The 16,737-nt window shown below is 40.1% G+C and overlaps 1 protein-coding gene across 1 annotated transcript; it reads left to right on the forward strand.

Annotated features, from left to right (window-relative positions):
- Positions 1–647: 647 nt before the first annotated feature.
- Positions 648–12,234, forward strand: LOC106605552 (platelet-activating factor acetylhydrolase IB subunit alpha1-like). The gene is given in 4 exon segments (XM_082974942.1): positions 648–701; positions 922–963; positions 11,127–11,255; positions 11,818–12,234. Coding segments are annotated over 4 exon segments (501 nt in total). The 3' UTR covers positions 12,094–12,234.
- Positions 12,235–16,737: the final 4,503 nt, after the last annotated feature.

The following is a 16,737-nucleotide window of genomic DNA, read 5'->3' on the forward strand; positions in this document are numbered from 1 at the left end:
AGGAGTTGGGTGCAGTTGAATCGGTGAAGGTAACCTGTAGTGGACTTGTGATATTTGTTTGTTTTTCTTCTGACCTGAGGGAGCGGGAGCTCCATGTAACGCAACTTGGGTCAAGATCTGTCTCTTGCTTTGTGCTTACGAATAGGGCACCATTGAAAGGAGTGATTTCTGGGGTAGTGTTAAGTGTGCAGGTGGAGCAATTGAAGTTGAAGATTCCTGGTATTTGTGAAGCCCGCCGTTTGGTGCGACTCAGACTTGACACAATAGAAAAATCAATATACAGTGTGTGCAAATGGAGTAAGGAGGTAAGGAAATAAATAGGCCATAGTAGCGAAGTAATTACAATGTAGCAAATTAACATTGAAGTGATAGATGTGCAGATGATGATGTGCAAGTAGAAATACTGGTGTGCAAAAGAGCAAAAAAGTAAATAAAAACAATATAGGGATGAGGTAGGTAGTTGGGTGGGCTATTTACAGATGCGCCATGTACAGCTGCAGCGATCGGTAAGCTACTCAGATAGCTGATGCTTAAAGTTAGTGAGGGAGATATAAGTCTCCAACTTCAGTGATTTTTGCAATTCGTTCCAGTCATTGGCAGCAGAGAACTGGAAGGATAGGCGGCCAAAGTGGGTGTTAGCTTTGGGGATGAGCAGTGAGATATACCTGCTGGAGCGCCTGCTATGGATGGGTGTTGTTATGGTGACCAGTGAGCTGAGATAAGGAGGAGCTTTATCTAGCAAAGACTTATAGATGACCTTGAGCCAGTGGGTCTGGCGATGAATATGTAGCGAAGGCCAGCCGACTAGAGCATACAGGTCGCAGTGGTGGGTGGTATAAGGGGCTTTGGTTACAAAGAGGATGGCACTGTGATACACTGCATCCAGTTTGCTGAGTAGGTGACGCAACATAGAATGCCTAGTGGAGATTGAGCAATGGAGAGTTTGCCCACATCAGCCCAAAGGTATGTATACACACAGACAACACGTTAGTACATTACAGAGAGAATAAAGAAGACGGCATCGGTCAAAATCGTGATTTATGACCCTATGTCCGGATGGCGCGTACATGCCCAAATAAGGGCATCCGGTCAGGTCATCCTGGCGGGAAGGTGTCACGTGTTTAGGGCCATATAGTTGCATCCTGTTCTGTCACGTGTTAGAGTGTGTTTTATTTTATATCTATATTGCATCTATTCCTTTGAAGTTGTCATGATGATTGATGTGTAGGGACCTCGTTGAACTGGGGGGGTTGTGTTTGAACATTTCAAAGAGAATGGCCCCATACCCCACCTATTTTATTGCTCTTAGGGTTGTTGTCTATGAAGCAGGAGTGTGTGTGTGTGTGTGTGTGTGTGTGTGTGTCTCTGCTGGGGTGTTTGAAAAAATGTTTTTTATCTAAACAATAGGAAGGCATATATACATAACGATACCCAAACAGGTGATTTTCCTAGGTAGGGGATCAAAGGAGAGCTGCTCTCCAGGGTGGGGGCTGTCACAGTCAATCATGCCAGCCTCTTTTTGAAAGGCCTTTACTTATGACTTATTAAACAGAATCATTTTCTACCCAGCCTATTAATTAATGCTGTGGGATAAATCAGGTGTTTCTTGGTGGTCTTAGCCTCTATGGGCAAGGCGGGACGAATTCGTCCCACCTACGTAACAGCCACCTGAATTCAGTGGCGCGATTTTTGAATCGTTTGAAATACTATTACTTCAATTTCTCAAACATATGACTACTTTACAGCTATTTAAAGACAAGACTCTCCTTAATCTAACCACACTGTCCGATTTCAAAAAGGCTTTACAACGAAAGCAAAACATTAGATTATGTCAGGAGAGTGCCCAGCCAGAAATAATCAGACACCCATTTTTCAAGCTAGCATATAATGTCACAAAAACCCAAACCACAGCTAAATGCAGCACTAACCTTCTATGATCTTCATCAGATGACACACCTAGGACATAATGTTATACAATACATGCATGTCTGTTCAATCAAGTTCATATTTATATCAAAAAACAGCTTTTTACATTAGCATGTGACGTTCAGAAAAAGCATACCCCCCGCAAACTTCCGGGGAATTTACTAACAGTTTGCTAAATTACTCACGATAAACGTTCACAAAAAGCATAACAATTATTTTAAGAATTATAGATACATTACTCCTCTATGCACTCGATATGTCCGATTTTAAAATAGCTTTTCGGATGAAGCACATTTTGCAATATTCTAAGTACATAGCCCAGCCATCACGGCTAGCTATTTAGACACCCGGCAAGATTAGCCTTCACCAAAATCCTATTTCCTCTAAGAAAAATGTTCTTACCTTTCCTGTTCTTCGTCAGAATGCACTCCCAGGACTTCTACTTCAATAACAAATGTAGGTTTGGTCCCAAATAATCCATCGTTATATCCAAATATCCTCTGTTTTGTTCGTGCGTTCTAGACACTATACGAATGGTAAATAACGGTCGTGCGCATGGCGCATGGCGTGACAAAAAATGTCTAAATATTCCATTACCGTACTTCGAAGCATGTCAACCGCTGTTTAAAACCAATTTTTATGCCATTTATCTTGTAGAAAAGCGATAATATTCCGACCGGGAATCTGCAATAAGCTAAACAGCCCGAATGAAATTTCTCCACGGGGGCGAATCGTGCACGCGCCTCATTCAATGGTCCTCTGATCGGCCACTTGGATAAGGCGATAATCTGTTTCAGCCAGAGGCTGCCTCGTCATCGTTCAGGTTTTTCCCGGGTTCTGAGAGCCTATTGGAGCCCTGGGAATTGTCACGTTACAGCTAAGATCCTTACTCTTCAATAAACAGATGCAAGACGCACGACTCCTTGTCAGACAGGCCACTTCCTGCATGAAACCTTGTCAGGTTTTTGCCTGCCATAGGAGTTCTGTTATACTCACAGACACCATTCAAACAGTTTTAGAAACTTTAGGGTGTTTTCTATCCAAACCTGAACAAAAATATGCATATTCTAGCTTCTGAGTTGGTGTAGGAGGCAGTTAAAAATGGGCACATATTTTTTCCAAAATTCTCAATACTGCCCCCTAGCCCAAACAGGTTAAACAAATCTACTGTGAAACAAAAGTGTACACTCTACATACATGTTTATTGACTTAAAAAAAGACCCCAGTAACATGACAGATATAGTAGAGATGCTACAAAAATCGATTAGTTCGTATGTATTTTCTAAAGCCTGTCAGGATGTGAACTACATTGTGCCTGGAAAACTTACGGATCTGGGGCTTGTGTGGGATATCCTGCGAGCAAGAGAGCCTGTCATGACGACGGGGTGGAATTGGAAACGGCAGGATGTCAGGGCCAACCCTATAACCGGGGCCCTTTATCTGTAAGAAAGGAACGAGAAAGGAGTAAAAAAAAAGTTTTTAAAAGGTCTGTACTAAAGATTTTGAATTAAATAAAGGGTATTAATGCTATATCTCACCCCTCAACAAACGGGAATCTGTCATTTCTCTCGCCCCGGTCTGTCGCGGAGAAATGCAATGTATTATTTTATACGAATAGTCTTTCCTACAACAACATGTTAGAAACATTAAAGGTTATTAAAAAGTGTAGTACTGTGCCCGGTAATGGTGGCTGATCTGCTGTACAAACATTGTTTATACATAAAAAACATTATTGCAAGCTTTTTTAAAAAGATCTGTACTAAATATTATGAATGAAATAAAATGGTTTTAAAGCTGTATCTCCCCTTGCGTGGCGGGGGGGGGGGGGGGGGGGGGATCAGCTGTGAAACCGTCATAATGGAGCTTTCTGAAGGTGAGTTAGTGAAAATAATATATTCGATTTGGAGAGGTATTTTTCAGGGAATTGGATATTAAAATTTGATATTGATATTCTAAAACGGATGGACAATGATTGTTAGGTAATATGTCAAATGCACGTATTCTTATAAGTTAAACTGTATATATTTGGTATAAATACCTGTTAATATTATCTAACGTCTGTATGATACCCAGAGGCTACCTGGGCATAATTGATTGGGAACCGACAGTGTTAGACGGGGATTCTCAGAAGCAAACTGCGCCAGGTCCTTTATGTAGCCCTTCACCATCTGTCACGATTCTCTAAAGCTGAACACAGAAGCAGACCAGGACAAGGTGAGTAAAATGAAGGTGAGTATTAATTTACAGACTCGTGGTGAAAATATAATAATCCAGGAGACGGAGCAGCAGCGGAGGTGAGTTGAAGAGAGTGAGTAGGCAGATCCAATGATGTCACTGAAAACACCGACGACCAGGCAAGGGGGTTGAATGTTCCGGGAGGATGACTGTAGACAGAGTAAACGGGAGTGAGCAACCGGCAAAAAGTACAAAACAACTGTTGTTTTAAGAAACAGACACCTCACAAGTTTTCAACTGGCAGCTTTATCAAATTAGACACTAATGTACTTGTCCTCTTGCTCAGTTGTGCGCTGGGGCCTCCTTCTATTCTGGTTAGAGACAGTTTGCGCTGTTCTGTGAAGGGAGTAGTACACAGCATTGTACGAGATCTTCAGTTTCTTGGCAATTTCTTGCATGGAATAGCCTTAATTTCTCAGAAAAAGAATAGACTAACGATTTTCAGAAGAAAGTTATTTGTTTCTGGCCATGGAAAAGCCCATTTAACCTGTACTTGTTAATCTTTATATACTGTACGTATCCATATTGCCCATGAGTTTCTAGTGGTAGACCATATGTTTCAAAAGAAAATAGGCAAAATAATGCGAATGAATTGAATCCACAATTACATACTATGCAATGAACTACTGACTTTTCATTGGTAAATCATTATTATAACCCAGATGAAATCTTTGGTTTATACATGTCTACAACTCACAAGTATTATTAAAATGTGTAAGAAATTGAAATACATAATATATGTACCCCATCTATATTTTCCCCAAGAGGCATATTCTGAACTTTTAAACAAAACTGTAAACTCTTTACACATACTTATGCTACTTTCACATAACAAAATACAATGTCAGTGTCAATGTATTCATCCTTAGATGCTGTAGGGAATGTGTTATATCATGTACATGTTCCCCCACTATAGATATTCCTTAACATCCTAGATACTAGTACATTAGTAGTACATAACAGTGTAATAGTGTAGTACTACAGTACGGACCTGTCTTCTGGATATGTGTAGTACTGTATATAAAAACATCAGTGACTCTTTGCTTTGAGGTCATGTAGGTCAATTTGTTGCTCTCTTTGCCTTTATACATCTCTTTGACCTCCTGTATACCCCCTTGGTTGTTAACATCTACAATAATCATTAGACGTACGAGTCACAGTTATCATATCCAGTGTCAGGGTTTGCTAACTCTGGAAATTCCTTTGGTCTGTACAGAGTTAGGTAAATCAACTCTTTGCCCCTTACATTTGGGGAATAATCTCCAAACTGCTCTAAACATTGCTGTTTTTGGTATCTCTAGGTTAATCTCTAGACCGCTGAAGGAGGCCTGTTACAACTTGCTTACAAAACCTTTAAAAGAAGTTTGTGAAACCGTTCATTCATGGCTGTATGTAAAACATATTTAACACATATTGCATGTTACAGAAGCCTACTGTTGTACATTGAATAGCCATTCATCCCTGTTACAACTTGATGTGATGGCTCTCTATGTTTGTACATGTTTATAATCCACATAGTGTGAATAGTGGTTTCCATAAAGTTATTAACCCCCTAAACAGGAGTGTGAAATTACATTTATGATCTTTCTATTACTATTACTTTGGGGTTCTAATCTCCCTCTTTCAAAATCCCCACTGTGACCAAATCTCTAACATTCATGATCCTTCCCATATAGTTTAACCCTAAACCTCCCACAATAACTATTGTCTATTGTTAGTCTCAGTGACCTTCCTGACAATATCAACGTTTTATACATATTTAAATACATTGTTGGAGACAGTTTTCATGTCTTTCATTATGCAGACATTTGTTTATTAGATTATATTTCTCATTAAGAATACTGTTGTTTTAATTCTATATGGGTCCTGCTTTGCCTTGGTCCCGTGTTCTCTTATGGGTCATTGTTTTTAATTACAATATAGCAATTATGTTCTCGGCTCAATTACTTATAAGGTGGTTGTGGCCCCCGCCCTCCCGTGTGTTCCCAGGTCCTTATTTGGGAGCCCCTATACATTCAGGATGTAAGGCTTACTAGTTATGTCAAATGTTAGGAAGACCTGTTGGTTGTAACAAAAACAAAACAAAACACAAAAAATAAAAAAATACATTTGACCCCATCTTTTCACATACTTTTTATTTGGGTCTTTTTAATTTAGCCTGTTGTTTGGCTCCAACCCCTTGGAGGCTCGGTGCATGTACAAAGAAAAAGTACCCCATTGATGGATGGTAACTAAAATAATGACAATGCATGTAGTCATGTTAAGGTTTTCATTGTTTTCTTGACGGAGTTTTATGGTTTTGCATATGACTGTGCATTATATTCCAGTGTTTTTTGTTGTTGTTTTTTTTGCCTTTACCTCCCTTATCTCACCTCATTTGCTCACATTGTATATAGACGTATTTTTCTACTGTATTATTGACTGTATGTTTGTTTTACTCCATGTGTAACTCTGTGTTGTTGTATGTGTCGAACTGCTTTGCTTTATCTTGGCCAGGTCGCAATTGTATATGAGAACTTGTTCTCAACTTGCCTACCTGGTTAAATGAAGGTGAAATAAATAAAATAAAATAAATATGATGTCGTAATAGGGAAGAGGATCAGATCCTGCCTATTGGTATTCTTGACCAATTATTGATCCCCAAAAAGACACACATCGGTTATGGGTTAATTCCACAGCTGTTAGCATTGCTTGGTAGTGTATTAGCATGGTATGAGACATGATAAATAATACAATTTAAGTAAAGTAAGCAGTATTATCCTAAATTGAGAGATGAAAAAAACAAACAAAAAAAACATTATGTGTTATCACAGCAACCTCAAAATCTTTCAGAATGTACCTGTTTTCAGTATAGAACGACATGTATACAGATTATATTACAACTTTTTGTGTTTTGTCTTAGTGATTGTTCTTTAGTTAATAGGAATCTCAACAGTGTGTTAGTCCGAGAAACATTATTTAGATAGTTGTTTTATGTTTTGTGAAACCTTGAAATGTGCGTCAATGAGAAGTGATATTGTAACAACAGTTTTAACGGGGTAATTGTATCCAATATATATCTTTGCATGTTTGAATTAGAGCTCCTTTAAAATGTTTTCATCACTGCCTGGTAAACACATTCTTGTAAGTTGTCTATGTTGACATTTCTGGGTATGTCTCGCATATAACATAATAATACTAAAGATTCTGATAATAATGTTATATTATTTTTATAATAATACAAATCTGTCAAACATATGTATTTCTGAAAACCCCTTTTTGCATCCTTAGTTGTCACAAAGTGTTTTTACAGATACCCTGTCTATAAAATCTAAGACCTATCAATGCATATGCCTCAGCACAGCCTCTTGGAAACACTCTCTAGTCATAAACCTAGGAAGAAAATGATAGAGGTACCGTGCTCTGAGTGGACATTTAAGGGTACATGTGCCCCTTATTGTTTTTCAAGATGTTCCAAAGTTCGTAGATGACCCGCAGGGTCATATAACAACCAGGGTGGCTGTAGAGTGGGCTTAAGTTCAACACTCAGGAGTCAATGTCCTGTCTTTTGTCTTTTTCAGAGCCTGTGTGAGAGAGAGATAGAGAGAGAGAGAGAGAGAGAGAGAGAGAGAGAGAATATATTACCTAAAGTTATCACAGCTGTACACTATGTAACACATTATATTGATAATTGCCTAAAATTGTATGTCATTGTCTTTCATAAATGTTACAATACCGAATGTTGAAACGTTGTTAAATATTTGCTATTTTGGTATACATTGTGTGAAAGGGTATACATTGAGAGAGAGAGTAATATTACACACTTAAGTAATAGATTATCACTCACACACACAGCCCTGTCTTCATAGTTGTTCATAGTTTATTATCATAGTTTGATCATAGTTTGCTCATAGTTTGTCATAGTTTCTAATTATCGTTTCTAATCACAGTTTGAACATGGTTGTCCATAGTTTGTAATCATACTTTCTAACCATACTTTCTAGTCTGAGAGGTTTGATATAATAAGCGAGTCAGATAGACCCTAAGAAGGCAGAAGCTACTGTTTACAAACTGTATGAATAAAAAACTATGGTTCAATGGTTAAACAGCCTTTATTTTTTTTTAAACATACATGTAAATGCCAATAATTAATACCTATCATTCTTAAATAATATATATTTATATACACACATCACATTGAATATTCAACTCCCCTTCAAAAAAGTTCATTGAGGATGGATTCACAGATTATCTATTAGCTGCTCGGTATTCCTCTGTTCTGGGCTGTTGGCAGGTGTTTGGAGTTAGGGTAAAGCCGTTAGTACAGAACCGTAGAATAGCATCTGTTTTATCTGCTCCTCCGAAGTCATTCAGAGTCCCTAATGCATCATGTACCCCTGTTTGTTGGCTGTCCTCTGTAAACACAAAAATAGCTTTTAAAATAGGGTGCCCACTTTTTGATTTTAATGTATAAATATTAGAATGGATTTTATTTTTGGACTTACGTCGAAAATAGTGTGATGGTGAAGGGCTACATAAAGGACCTGGCGCATTTTGCTTCTGAGAATCCTCGTCGAACGCTGTCGGTTCCCAATCAATTATGCCCAGGTAGCCTCTGGGTATCATACAGACGTTAGATAATATTAACAGGTATTTATACCAAATATATACAGTTTAACTTATAAGAATACGTGCATTTGACATATTACCTAAAAATCATTGTCCATCCGTTTTAGAATATCAATATCAAATTTTAATATCCAATTCCCTGAAAAATACCTCTCCAAATCGAATATATTATTTTCACTAACTCACCTTCAGAAAGCTCCATTATGACGGTTTCACAGCTGATCTTTTAGCTGTTCGGGGCTGATAACTCTTCGGGGACTATTGGCCTTGTGTCTGGAGTTGCGCTTTAGCCGGTCGTACAGAATAGCATATGTCGTGTCTCTAAGGAGAAATATTCTGTACTGAGTTTACAGAGCGGGGGCGCCATTTCTTTTCCCGGGCGACATCCTGTATGAAAAAAGGGTCATATAAAGTACCCACGAATGTCTAGAGACCCCAAAAAAACACAGGCTGGTGTCTCGACATATTCTGTCTGCCTGTATTTCCTTTTGATTTCCTAGCACAGCTTGGGGGTGTCCGTTGTAAATGTATATCCCGGGGTGGGGGACCGTTAGTATATGCGCTGATTAGAAATAACATATGTTTTAAACCGTAGGAGGTTGTCTAGACAAGATATATTCTGCCTGGGCTGTTTGACTTTTTAGCCCCCACATCCTTGGGGGTGAGATAAATATGCATTTGAAAGGCCTGTGTGGTAATAAAATCGAAAGTGCCAAGCCCAATTGAAGAGACGCACACAATCCTAAACAACATCCCCCCCCCCCCCCCCCGCGCAAGCACACACCCCCCGCGCACGCACACGTCTTTCCGGAATCCATTTTTCTCCGGGCCATGCATGTGTATAGCTCAAAAATGCAGTCCCTTCGTTAAAGGGGAGATACAGCTTTAAAACAATTTTATTTCATTCATAATATTTAGTACAGACCTTTTAAAAAAAGCTTGTAATCACTTAAACATTTTTACGGTGCAATATTGAAACATGCAATAATGTTTTTTATGTATAAACAATGTTTATACAGCAGGTCAGCCACCATTACCGGGCACAGTACTACACTTTTTAATAACCTTTAATGTTTCTAACATGTTGTTGTAGGAAAGACTATTCGTATAAAATAATACATTGCATTTCTCCGCGACAGACCGGGGCGAGAGAGAAATGACAGATTCCCGTTCGTTAAGGGGTGAGATATAGCATTAATACCCTTTATTTAATTCTAAATCTTTAGTACAGACCTTTTAAAAACATTTTTTTTACTGTTCCTTTCTTACAGATAAAGGGCCCCGGTTATAGGGTTGTCCCTGACATCCTGCCGTTTCCAATTCCACCCCGTCTTCATGACAGGCTCTCTTGCTCGCAGGATATCCCACACAAGCCCCAGATCCGTAAGTTTTCCAGGCACAATGTAGTTCACATCCTGACAGGCTTTAGAAAATACATACGAACTAATAGATTTTTGTAGCATCTCTACTATATCTGTCTTGTTACTGGGGCCTTTTTTTAAGTCAATAAACATGTATGTAGAGTGTACACTTTTGTTTCACAGTAGATTTGTTTAAGACCACCAAGAAACACCTGATTTATCCCACAGCATGAATTAATAGGCTGGGTAGAAAAGGATTCTGTTTAAGTCATAAGTAAAGGCCTTTCAAAAAGAGGCTGGCATGATTGACTGTGACAGCCCCCACCCTGGAGAGCAGCTCTCCTTTGATCCCTTACCTAGGAAAATCACCTGTTTGGGTATCGTTATGTATATATGCATTTTCAAACACCCCTGCAAAGACACACACACACACACACACACACACACACACACACACACACACACACACACACTCCTGCTTCATAGACAACAACCCTAAGAGCAATAAAATAGGTGGGGTGTGGGGCCATTCTCTTTGAAATGTTCAAACACAACCCCCCCAGTTCAACGAGGTCCCTACACATCAATCATCATGACAACTTCAAAGGAATAGATGCAATATAGATATAAAATAACACACACTCTAACACGTGACAGAACAGGATGCAACTATATGGCCCTAACCACGTGACACCTTCCCGCCAGGATGTCCTGACCGGATGCCCTTATTTGGGCATGTACGCGCCATCTGGACATAGGGTCCTAAATCACGATTTTGACCGAGGCCGTCTACTATATTCTCTTTAATTACATTAGAGTTGATCATACACTACTCATTGTCCAGATTTAAACCCTAATGGCTACACAGACCCATGGTCCCAAGCCTGCTCCTGGGCCAAAAAGCACTTTCAGTATCAATCATTGAACATGCTTTTAAATCAAGTGGTATGAATGAAACTGCCCACCAAGTTGATGTTTTTCCTCTGCCTCCACCAGGTTGTGGTGCTGTGGGTGGACACCAATAATCATGGTCACACTGCAGAACAGATCTGTGGAGGCATCATGGCCATAGTCCAACTCATCAAGGACAAGCTGACTTTGCAGAGGACACACTGATAAATATCTGTGACACTGTGATTCTGTAGCCGCTGATGTTGTGACTTCCTACAAGCCTCTCGGGCTGGTGTTTACTCAACACTCGTTTCTGTGGGACTAATATATAAGTGCCTTCTCAGAGAAGCTTGTTAGACATTTCTCTTGACTTCTTTTCTGGAGATTTTCTCCTTGAATTCTTGTAATAAACTGAAATGATTTAGATTAATATGATTGACTGTTCTCCCTTTTGCTCACATGTAAAATCCCCTTTACTACCTTTAACCTTTTTGATAACCCAAACTTAAATTATGAACTGCATACTTTTATGGACTCCATTATCATTGCTAACCATATTGTCACGTTTGTCCTTTCTAGCATGGCCATCTAGTGACTATAATGCACAGGAAGTTGGTGGGACCTTAATTGGGGAGAAGGGGCTTGTGGTAATGGCTGGAGCTGAATCAGTGGAATGCTATCACACACATGGTTTTCAGGTGTTTGATGCCATTCCATTTGCTCCATTCCGGACGTTATTGTGAGCTCTTCTCTCCTCAGCAGCCTCCTGTGCTATAATGTATGTTTGCAACCACAGGGAGTGCTGGCCAGGGGTAAGATGCCCAACTCCCTGCGGGAGAGGAACGCCCAGGTCAATAAGCTGGTTCAGGAGGCTGTGTCCTCTCTCCCCCACACCTCCCTCCTCAACGTGGTCCCCGGCTTTGTGCACTCGGACGGCAGCATCTCCCACAAGGAGCTGTATGACTACCTCCACCTCACCCCTCAGGGCTACCAGGCTGTGTGCCAGCTGCTACACGCCCAACTCAAGGGCCTGCTGAAAACTGAAGGCCAAAGACCAACTGATGGCCAATGACCCACTCACTACATCAGAGGTAAAAACCCTGGTCCTGGAGAGCCACAAGAGTACAGCCTTTTAGCACATTCACTACTTTAAGAATACTTTTTAGTATTTTAGTACAGCCTTTTGTTCCAACCCATGATTCAAATAATGATCTAGTCCTTGATTAGTTGAATCACGTTGAATGTTTTGAATGCTGGCCTGGAAGAAAAGCCCGCACTAAAAAGGCTGTCCAGAACCAGGGTTGGTAACCACTGCACTACTCCATTCTATGGGACCGTAATGTATGCGGAGGCAGGTACCCTAGTCGTTAGACCATTGGGCCAGTAACCGAAAGGTTGCTGGATCAAATCCCCGAGCTGACAAGGTAAAAATCTATCTAAAAATAAAATGTAAACATTTTAACTTACCAACAAAATGGCAGAGTAGAGGAGCGCTAAGCACTAATAGGATCAAACATCTGTGTTGCTAGTCAGATTTGACCTCTTATCACCAACTGAGATTTGATTGAGCTGATTTGAGAGATTATCCTTCTCTTTAGTTTCATGCTGTATGGTGGATATGATGAACAATATGCCAGGATCTCTCTCCTCTGGCTGATAGATACATTATAAGAGCTTCCCCACAGAAAGGTTAGGAGAATCTGAAAAGCTACCATACTAAAGGTTTGTTTTGTTTCCTCTGTCAAATAACAGCATTTCCTGTCTTTTCTCTTCACTTTGAAAACATATACAGTCCTATTGATCTGATTGGTTACTAATAATATCATTTAAAGTTCCTTTAATGGTGTCATATAGGTTTAGACACATAGACCATTTACGGTGACGATAAAACAAGGCGTCATTTGGCTCCACTGTTAAAGCATGACTTGTTTCCTCTATCTGTTTACCACCGTTGCTTGTTGTTACATGTGAAGATTCTCTGAATATGTTGTATTTTGGCTGTACCAATATGGAGAATGAAGTGGAAGGTTTTGGCGTATTTCAAATGCAAAGTAGGGCAGAGACTGGTGGGTATTTGGCTTGGATATGATATGATACTGTAGTCAGTGTGTATGCATGTGTTGTAGCTAGCTTATTATTTTCTTGCACTCTTTATTCAAAGCCAGTCACCCCATGAGACCCAAGACTCCTTATAAAAGGCTACTTTGACTGTTTGTATATACTGCTTATGTAGGTCTGCCAGACTCTATACTTGACAATGGTTGTGTTGTTTACTTGGATTGTAGAAAAGAGGAATGTGTGATGTCAAAATGCTATGCATTAAAAACCAATGAAAGCTTAAGCTTATGGACATTGCTTCTTTGTTTGCAGCTTCCAACCACTGAAGTGTATCTGCATGACGGCTCTGCAAATAAGTTTTTTAACCAAAATAATTGACCTTTAGCTGTAGATGTCAAAACATCTGGTGTGTTTGATTGATTAATGTACTCAAACTAATGGGTGCAGCAGGAGTACACATGGAACACAACAATGGAGTGATGTATTGGATTGGGATGACCAAACAGTTTTATACCTGCATGTGATGCCCTGAGCACATCCAAGATACGGTACCTGTACGAATTGAGTTATGCCTGAGCAGAGAACCACAAGAGAGTCTAGTGACACACAGTACTGTGATGAGACATTGGACCCACTCCTTTGTATGGTTAGTTGGCAGTGTCAGTTGTCAAGAAGTATTTGTTTACCAGTTCCATCTTACAGCTTCTAACATGCCTGAAGTGTAAATATCTGTTTTTAAGTTGGTCTTCAGAGGTATCGTCAATGTGTGTGTGTGACTGATCCAGCCAATCCAGCGTAGCGGTGAGGAGCCCAATTTCATGACTGATTAATGGAATCCAGCAAGCATCAACCCATTATGCCGTGAAAGAAAGTTTATTTCCTGTAGTTGTCAATGTAAGATTTGACTGCAAATAGAACTTCTCTAACCCTTTCACACAAACTGTAATTTTAGTTTGCTCTAATCGCTTGAATGATGATCTGGGCAGCATATTGATCTATCAGATCAATGACACTTTAATTTCCTCATTGTTTTGCTAGAGGAACATTTGATCATTGTCTTAATGTTTGCCAAGGAAACACAATCACAGTGTCGGGCTGACAGTTTCAAGTGGCCTTCAAGTCTTCAGGTGAACATTCTATTTAATGAACATTATTTGTTAGTTTGCTCTCAAAGAAGGTATATTTATTGAACATAAGCCATGAAGGCAGAAGAGTGTTTTGTCATAGTGTCTATCACAGGTCAGTATCATAAAGGGCCCTCATCCTCCTGTCAGGCTGGCTTCACTCATCAGTAACACTATGAGGTGTTGTTTTGGCCAACGTCCACTCTTTCCAAAACTCTTGGCGTATATAACACAAGCCACAAGGCAGGTGTTGGTTTAGGAAGGGGGACACGCCTCATACAACATGGCCCATTTCATCTCAGACTCAGAATATAAACAGAGTAGTCATTCCCTCTTCAAGGCAATCAAACAGGCGAAACGTCAGTATAGAGGCAATGGAGTCGCAATTCTACGGCTCAGACACGAGACGTATGTGGCAGAGTCTATAGACAATCACGGACTACAAAAGGAAAAACATCCACGTCGCGGACACCGACGTCTTGCTTCCAGACAAGCTAAACACCTTATTTTTCCTCTTTGATGATAATACAGTGCCACTGACGTGACCAGCTACCAAGGACTGTGGGCTCTCTTCTGGCCGACGTAAGACATTTAAACGTGTTAACCCTCGCAGGGCATGCGCAGACCAGCTGGCATATTCAATCAGCTGGCACATATTCAATCTTTCCCTATCCCAGTCTGCTGTCCCCACATGCTTCAAGATGGCCACCATTGTTCCTGTACCCAAGAAGGCAAAGGTAACTGAACTAAATGACTATTGCCCCGTAGCATTCACTTCAGTCATCATGAAGTGCTTTGCGAGACTAGTCAAGGACCATATCACCTCCACCTTACCTGTCACCGTAGACCCACTTCAATTTGCTTACCGCCCCAATAGGTCCACAGACGATGCAATCACCATCACACTGCCCTATCCCATCTGGACAAGAGGAATACCTATGTAAGAATGCTGTTCACTGACTATAGCTCAGCATTCAACACCATAGTACCCTCCAAGCTCATCATTAAGCTCGAGGCCCTGGGTCTGAACCCCTCCCTGTGCAAATGGGTCCTGGCCTTCCTGACGAGCCGCCCCCAGGTGGTGAGGGTAGGAAACGACACCTCCACTGATCCTCAACACTGGGGCCCCACAAGGGTGCGTGCTCAGACCCCTCATGTAAGTCCCTATTCACCCATGACTGCGTGGCCAGTCACGCTTCCAACTCAATCATCAAGTTTACAGATGACACAACAGTAGTAGGTTTGATTACCAACAACGACGAGACAGCCTACAGTGAGGAGGTGAGGGCGCTGGGAGTGTGGTGGCAGGAAAATAACCTCTCACTCAACGTCAACAAAACAAAGGAGATAATTGTGGACTTCAGGAAACAGCAGAGGAAGCACCCCACTATCCACATTGACGGGACTGCAGTGGAGAAGGTGGAAAGTTTCAAGTTCCTCGGCGTACTTATCACTGACAAACTGAAATGGTCAACCCACATCACTGGCTACTTTAATAAATGGAACACTAGTCACTTAAATAGTTTACATATCTTGCCTTACTCATCTCATATGTATATACTGTATCCTATACTATTCTACTGTAGCTTGGTCTATGCCGTGCTGACATTGCTCATCCATATATTTATATATTCTTAATTCCATCCCTTTACTTAGATTTGTGTGTATTGGGTATGTTGTGAAATCTGATTTGATTTGATTACATACAGTTGAAGTCTGAAGTTTACATACACTTAGGTTGGAGTCATTAAAACTTGTTTTTCAACCACCCCACAGCACCCTCACCTTATACTTCCAAAGTTGTGGCAAAATGGCTTAAGGACAACAAAGTCAGAAACAAAAAAAAGAATATGTATGAAATGTATGCATTCACTACTGTAAGTCGCTCTGGATAAGAGCGTCTGCTAAATGACTAAAATGTAAATGTAAAATGGAGTGAACATCACAAAGCCCTGACGTCAATCCTATAGAAAATTTGTGGGCAGAACTGAAAAAGCGTGTGCGAGCAAGGAGAAGAGGTCGACCGATTATGATTTTTCAACGCCGATACCGATTTATTGGTTAGCCGAAAAAAGCCGATACCGATTAATCTGCCGATGTTTTATTTATTTTTTAATTTGTATTAATGACAATTACAGCAATACTGAATGAACGCTTTTTTTAACTTAATATAATACATCAATAAAATCTTTTTAGCCTCAAGTAAATAATGAAACATGTTCAATTTGGTTTAAATAATGCAAAAACAAAGTGTTGGAGAAGAAAGTAAAAGTGCAATATGTGCCATGTAAAAAAGCTAACATTTAAGTTCCTTGCTCAGAACATGAGAACATGAAAGCTGGTGGTTCCTTTTAACATGAGCCTTCAATATTCCCAGGTAAGAAGTTTTAGGTTGTAGTTATTATAGGAATTATAGGACTATTTCTCTCTATACGATTTGTATTTCAAATACCTTTGACTATTGGTTGTTCTTATAGGCATTTTAGTATTGCCAGTGTAACAGTATAACTTCCGTCCCTCTCCTCGCTCCTACC

Source organism: Salmo salar, chromosome 05 (genome assembly GCF_965601325.2).
Source record: "Salmo salar chromosome 05, fSalSal1, whole genome shotgun sequence".
NCBI classification, from domain to species: domain Eukaryota; kingdom Metazoa; phylum Chordata; class Actinopteri; order Salmoniformes; family Salmonidae; genus Salmo; species Salmo salar.